This window comes from Lonchura striata, chromosome 3, assembly GCF_050655825.1.
Source record: "Lonchura striata isolate lonStrDom1 chromosome 3, ASM5065582v1, whole genome shotgun sequence".
In the NCBI taxonomy this organism is placed as follows: domain Eukaryota; kingdom Metazoa; phylum Chordata; class Aves; order Passeriformes; family Estrildidae; genus Lonchura; species Lonchura striata.
The window spans coordinates 95,988,147-95,995,564 of NC_140705.1; the positions used below are offsets into that span (position 1 = coordinate 95,988,147).

Sequence of the window (7,418 nt, forward strand, 5' to 3'; positions counted from 1 at the left end):
AGAAAAGTCCCAGATACCATGCCTGTGTGTTGGCTCAGAGAGTGCTGGAGGATCAAGGCAAACACTTAGCAGTTAACTGCATTGAGTTACAGGATGGTGTTCAAACTGGTGCCCCATCTGGTTCACAGTGTAGGTTTTGCCATCCTGATGCTGGAGACTCCTTGTAATTGCCTGGAAACATTCATGCCAATCCTGCCAGGAGCCCAAGAGTCCCTTGCAAAATTCCCTTCATTCTCCCTCTTTTATTCCTCTGCAGGCTTCAGACACAGAGACCAGCTGGAAGTGTCCCATATGAAGGCCGAACAACACAGGTACAAAGTCGGCTTCCTTTGTCACCAAGTTCCACGTCTCTTCCGCCACGGAGCAGCTCGCAGAGGTCCAGTGGTGCATCCCCTCGGAGCCCCGTCCTTCCTTCCAGGAACCCCAGTACTTCCCCCAGAAGCCAGCTGCTGCCTCGGAGGGAAAGTCCTTCTCCCTGCCGACAGCATAAACCAGGGACTGCTCCTCAGCGAGTTCCTCCTTCCCCCCGACCTCAGCCCTCAGCTCAGGCCCCAGGGCCTACAGGAGATTCCCTGCCATCTCCTGGCGTGGCCAAAAAACGACAAAGAGGAAAAACCCAGACTCAAAGTCCAGCAACCAAAGGAAAGCAGGTGTCCCTGGAAAGTAAGGCAGCTGCCAGATAATGACCTTCTTCTGCGAGCCCAGCAGACTGGGTAACTTCTGCATATAGTATACACTTGAGATGCTGCAGCACAGCCTTCATGCTGGACCCACGAGTGTATAGCAGTAGCTGTACTTGAATGCTTCACTTACTCTCACCCCACACTGCAATCAGCTCCCACGGGCCTGGCAGCCTCTGAGCCACGGAGCCTTTTCACGGAGCCCGCAGCTCACGCTTGCTAACACACAGCACCAAACCGTGACCCAGGCAGCCTGCCCAGTGCCTGACCTGCCTCCCTCCCCAGGGATTCCCCTCTCTGTTAGCAATACCAGTCCTCAACACCGACTCCAGCTGTGGAAACAGGAGCAGAGGTGACAAGAGCAAGGTGACAAGGCCTGCTAAAGAGGAAGGCTCCTGTCCTTCAGGCATGCCCCTTCTTTCTCCTTGCTGGGAAAACACCAGTCTTGGTCTCCACAATCTCCCTGAGTGTTGGCTCACCTCCCACCATCTGTGTTAGCAAGGGATTGCTACTAGCTTATTCAAGAGGGATGGATGCATCCTTGTGTGCTGAGATAAGAGAAGGGGTAAGGAGGAGAGGGCTCTTCTCTCCTTTCCAGAGATGCCTCTACAGGTGGGAATTAGGAAACAGGCAGGTCTTGCTGGATGCTCCTACCTGCTCCAGTATGTTCCACAGAGGAGGCTGTCTGGCATTGCTTCTCAGACACTGCTGCTGTTTCAGAGATGCCTGTGTGGTGGGTACTTATGTGGAAGTAGGGGTGTGTTGGCAGCTTGCTGGGAAATCAAGAGCTCTTGCTAATTAATGTAGAAGGGAGCACACTGCAGCCACATCTGTCACAAATACCAAACTGTGATCTGTGGACATCACATCCCCCCGCAAGGGTGGTTCCTCTCAGCCCTGGGCTTGGTTGGTGCCACAGACCTGTAGTCCACCAAACACAGCTCCATAGTGAAGATGTGAATAGTCACTGGATGCCTTTAGCCTGGGTGCCCCTTGCACCTGAATTCCTTGTGTTTTATTGTCATGCTCTTGGTGTCTGTGAATTTTGGCACTGTGGTTGAAAGTTTCCCTACACAGCAGGATGGGAAATTGTTATCCTATAGTACACCCAAAACCTGCTGCTTTGCAATGAGACGTTTGCTGGCATGCCATGGCCATGTGCATTTTTATCTGAGGGGACAGTGGGTTGAGTGGCAGAGGTGGGGGTTATGTCTTTTCCTTGGTGCTCACCTCTGCCACATGTTGAGGATAAATAATGTGAACATAAAAGCAAGGCTGTTCTCTTCAAGTAATATTATCTGAGCATAAGCTTAACACTCAGAGTTACATCAACCAATTGTTTAGCCCCCAGACTAATTAGGAAGGCTTGAAAGTGAAAGCAAGAAGGACTGGTACCTGTCTGATCTTGATGAGATCTTGAAGTAGACAAAATTCTCCCCACACATCACAGGAGAAAACACTCCAGACCCAAATAATTTGTGCTTCACACTACTGTCATGCCTAAAAGAGGCTTTGCATGAGGCAGAACAAAAATACAGCTGCTCTATACACCTATTCCTGCAGTTGCAACTACCTGCAAATATTTACTATTTGCAGACAACAAAGCTTGACAAGGGAATCTGAACAGTAATGACCTTGATTCATTTGAACATGAATGCAAACAGTCACACTGATGGCCATCGAGTTCAAGGACTCCTGAAGCTGCTCGTATCTACAGAAGTCCTGGGAAGGAATATGAGACCTGTGACAGGGTGTTTGGGAGAAAAGGGTACTCCTTGCACACCTGAACAGGGAAATGTGTAGAAACAGGAGACAGGAATTGCCTCTTCATATGACAGTCTCAGTGTTGCCAACACTAAGAATTTATTTCACCTAGCTCTAAGTGTTTTCCATTGATGTGGCTCACCCTGGTTGAGTAAGCAGCACAGCTTAGCCTGAAAACATGTCCTCAGAGCAGCACTGGGAACTCAGAGGGAACCCAGGCTGTGGTCTGTTGGATGAGCTGATGTTGCCATCAAAAGCAACATCCCTCCAAGTTCCAGATGTTTTGTTGCACCAGCTGCATAGTTCCACCACATTTACAGTGCAGCAGCTATTTGATAAAGTGGCTGGAAATGCTGATCCAGCACAATGCAAACTGCTCTGATCTGCCAATTTATTTTTCATCTGGTTCATTTCATCACTCTGGTTCACCATTTGGTCACACAACAGAAAAAGGACACACAGAGACTGTGACCACTTCTTCTGGTGGCACTATAACTTTCTCTGAGTTTGAAGTGTGGGTCAGACTAGAATCTAAGCATGCACTGCAGGTTTAGAAACTAGAAAACAGAATAAACTCAAAGACAGATTCTTTCCAGAAATATAAATCCTAATGGGACTCCATTCATTTAGGAGGTCTATTAATTTTAGAGTGCTCAGATGGTAAGACTTGGTTGTGAAGTCTTTACCAGGTAGTCCATCTGGGTCTTAATGCACATGCCAAAAATGACATTGAAAGAGCTTTGAAAGAGGACTACAGGACTATTAACAGGGTTATCAAACCTGCCTCATCATGGGAAGCCAATAAAGCACAATCAGTGTATTTGTTCAGGAAAAAGTTTAAAGGACAGTTTTCTCTGGCCCTATGTCAGGAAGGAAGCTCCAGGGCAGAAACAAGGCTGGGCTGGACACGGCCCTGAGCATCCTGGTCTAGTGGAAGGTGTCCCTGCCCATGTCAGGGGGGCTGAAAATGGGTGATCTTTAAGGTCCCTTCCAATCCAAACCATTCTATGGTTCTCTGGTTCTGTGGTCTTCCTCTGGCACATGAAAGCAGGAAAGTCAGAACAGCCAAGAACAGCAGATGAAGAAATTGAGCAGGCTTTTAATTGTGAAGCAACTGTCCAGTGAAGTCTTTCACAGGACTATGGGAACTTTCTTATTAAAAGGTTTCTGTGAAACTGAGCTGTCTTCTAAGAGGTCTGTCTACCATGACCCAACCACAAGAAGCAGGCAGGACTCTGGTGACACCAAGGTATCATCTCTGTCTGTGGTGCAGTAGATTCCTGGTCCCGCTGGGATACCTGCCAAAGCTGGTATATAATGGAGAGCCACCTGGCATGTCCCACAGGTTTCAGAAAGCAAGGGAAAGATGGCCAGCACAGAAAATAAAACTGTTCACAGTGTTGTTTGACAGGGCTGGGCTGAAGGTGCAGCTGGGTCCAAAGAGATCTGAGACCAGCATGAGTCATCTCTCCTCGTGGTTGTGCTGCCAGGCTCCCTGCTCCTGCACAGCCCTGCTTCCCAGCTGTCCCTGGCACGAAGGGCAGCAGGAAAGTGCATCAATGGCAGGGTATGCCCCAGGCCATGTCCTCCTGGATGGAGGTGCTCCTGTCTGAGGGAGCACTACACACAAAATTTCCTCTGGGTCCTTTCTTCTTCTGCTTCCCTGCAGGAAAGTTGAAAGGGCACCTGCCATAGCTGGAGCAGACAGAGGAGAACATGTCTGGGGATAAGAGGAGATGAGGCCTCTGATGTTAGGGAGAAGTCAGGTGGTTGAGGAATGCCAGAGGATCTACTCTAGCATTACAGGACACGGTGGGCTGTCACATCCCAGAAAGGTGGGAGAGGCAAGACCCTGTTCTCTGCTATGAGTCTCATGTGAGCTCTGTCAAGCCTTGAGGGTACATGGGGCTGCTCAAGCACTGCTGGGGGTGTGTGGCTGTGTCCTTGCAGGTGATTTTGCCCGTGTGTGTTTTGAGGGAACTCCTGGGACAGGCCACCACTGTTCCTTCATCTGTGCGTTCATCTGCGTGGGTATGGAGTGACACCTTCATCTGTGTTGGGACTACAAGAGTCTTTGGGACTGCCTGGTGTCATGCTGAGTCCTCACTCTGCAGGGACCTTTCCCACCAGCTGAGATGGCACCCTGGCTGGTGAAAAGGAGCCAGTGGCTGCTGGCTGGCCAGGAGCTGCCTGCCAAGAAGCATGGATACAGGGGGGATGTGCCACGTGGGGAATCTGAAAGGCGGTTCTCAGCACTAAGCAGTGTGGCAATGGGTTATATGAACAGAGGGAGAAAAAGGACACATGGCACCAGTCAAACTGATACTGTGGAGAGGTTCAAACACACGGATGGATGGAGCTGCTTAACTGATTTGTCTGGTTGGCAGCACAGGCACTTCTGTTTGCCTTGGTGCAAAAGGTGTTTTGGTAGCAAATATCTCTGGGTCAGTTGTGCTTGGAATCAGTGAGAGGCAGGAGACTTTGCTTGCCCTTTTTTAAGTAAAGAATATTATAATATATATATTATTATAACAATATAAGTAGTGACCATTATATATAGTGACTAAAGGTTAAAAAGGATCCTGCTACCTTCAGAGAAGTCTCATCTGTGACTTCAGATGTGTGCAGGGCTGACTGCTGTGTGCAATTAGTGTGGATGGGGGAACAGGATACCACTCTACCAAAGTGCAGGTGAGCTATGAGGCTCCACCTGCTTGAGCATGAACCAGGGCTGAAACACCAGCCTGGGTGGCTGACAGTTGTCCTGCTTGCCACCAGACCTGCAACAGCTGCTGGACTGACACACAGATCTGTGGGGCATGGATCAGGATCTGGAGCATCGCTGTTCACTTGGCTGCTCCTGGCTAACACAAGCACTGAGAGTTTGGTGGTGAAACATTTTGATCCAAAGCAAGTTGTGTTGGGGCAAGAAAATCTTTCACATTTTTCCTTTCCAACACAGTGATGTTTTCTCACTGTAGATCCTCTGTAAGAAGACGATCACTGATAGCCTGAGCAGCTCCAGTAGCATCACAGTGGTCCCTCAGCACACTTCTCTTTTCTCTGTATAGTTCATTGGCCCACAGTTATTCCACATGCACTGACACCAGTGTCCACTAAAGGCCTTGCCCCACACATCAGTCACCTGCAGTTAAATTAAACCTGTGAACACAGTAAAAGTCCCACGGTGCACATAATGAGTTTGGTATCAAATGAGTTTCTTCTGGCTGAACTGAAATATGCCCATGCTCCAGCAGTGCTAGGCTGGTTTGACAAAGTCCAGGGGGATCACCTGAGAGTTTGCAAGCACCTTTGATTCCATCTGTTTGCCAGCTGTATCTCCACATGAGGAAAAGAGCTTGGGCTGCTGTTCAGACCCTTTCCTTGTGTGGCATGTGCCTGTAACTGGCTACTGGGTGGGTGGGAGCCCATGGGCTGGCTCCCAAGGTCCTCTGCAGAACCCCCAGTGGCTGTGCTCTTCAGCAGCAGCAGCAGCAGCAGCAGGTGCTGCATTCCAGGGGGCTGGGACTATGCTGGCAGTGGCAGCAGAGCCAGCTGATATTATGACCTCCATGAGCATTGGGGTTGGTAGTTTTGCAAGGCCAGGGAATAACTCTACCTGCAGGCTGAAGCTGTGATCCCAAATATAGCCAGAATCCCAGGAAATGACAGTGATTTATACATCATCACTTTATTCCTAATGTAGCTTCTCCAGCAAATCTCGTCTTCAAAGTAACTGTACGTTCCCTCCAGGTCATTCTCTTTTTGCCTGGGGGGGGCTTTGAAGCCCTCCTGGATTCTGCAGAGCCTGAGTCAGACTTGGCCATCAACCTGTGCAGGCCCTGCCCCATGCAGGCCATATGCTGGGTCATAAGGAGGAACATTATCCCTTTTGTTTCTGGAGCTGCAAATGGCTGGAAAGCAGGTTTAAAGTAAACTCTGATGCCCTCTGTGCTGAAAGGAGGAAGGGAGCTACCAAAGCAAATTCAGAACTGGGTTCCTTGTCAGGACCAAGATAATAATTTCTCCTGCTCTCAGCTGCTGAACCAGAGGGGCCTCAAGGGTGAGAGCTCTGCTTTGGTGCAGATCCTGCAGGACTGGTGTCAGCACGGTGCTCCTCGGTGGCTACTCGGCCTCTGGCTTGGCCCACATTGCCCTGCCTGGAGTGCAGGGAGCTCTGGCACGGGGTCCCTGGAGGAGGCTGGGGCTGATGTTTCCTTGGGAATGCACGGCACAGGTTTGGGACCATTCCTGCGGAGGGTGGGATGAGCTCTGCAGGATGTGGGGGTATCCCTGTGTGTGAAACCAGTGTTGGCAGGACTGCTGTGCTATGGGACCTGCTGCTTCTTCTCCAGACAGGAATTGGAGCTGGAAACACAGATAATTTTATATATCTCCTTTTAACACGATAGCATGTGACTCTACACTCAGATGTTGTACCTGGCGCACCGACGTTTTCCTTTGCCTCTGGCACACTCTGGAGACAAGACTTCTGCTCTGCGGTACTGCCTGCCTGGAAATGTGACTGAATCCCAAGGCTAAATCTCTCTACATATCTTCTTTGCATTCTTTTAGGGAAGCAGCTGGAGAATGTTTACACACTGCAAACAGAATGTAGGACTCCGACTGAGGAACCACAGTCTGGTTCAACTGCATGGCAAATTTCTTGGCCATAAAATCTGGCATGCATCACAGAAGCCCTGTCTATGTACAGACCCACCTGGCATTTGTCTTAATTTCAGATCACATCTTAAAAAAAATAAACTATTATGCCATTATTCTTGTTCATATCAGACACAATTGTCATTAGATTTTTATTAAAAGGGGATTCTGGATCATGCCATTAAAAGCCTGTCTACCTTTTTATTGGTGTCTTCTCCCATTTATTGGTGTTGCAAGACATGTTCCTTCACCATGAACATTGTTTACAACCACACTGCAGGCTCAGCATTCCACTCCCAAAACAGTACTTGT

The 7,418-nt window shown here is 49.2% G+C and overlaps 1 protein-coding gene across 4 annotated transcripts in view; it reads left to right on the forward strand.

Annotated features, from left to right (window-relative positions):
* The window catches only part of TTBK1 (tau tubulin kinase 1), an 87,406-nt gene extending 80,098 nt beyond the window's left edge, over positions 1 to 7,308 (forward strand). For all 4 annotated transcript variants that reach the window (XM_031504273.3, XM_085575820.1, XM_085575821.1 and 1 more), the window contains one exon: positions 257 to 7,308. In XM_031504273.3, coding sequence (XP_031360133.2) covers positions 257 to 683 — 427 coding nt within the window. In that variant the 3' untranslated portion in view covers positions 684 to 7,308. The remainder of the gene's footprint in view (positions 1 to 256) is intronic.
* Positions 7,309 to 7,418: the final 110 nt, after the last annotated feature.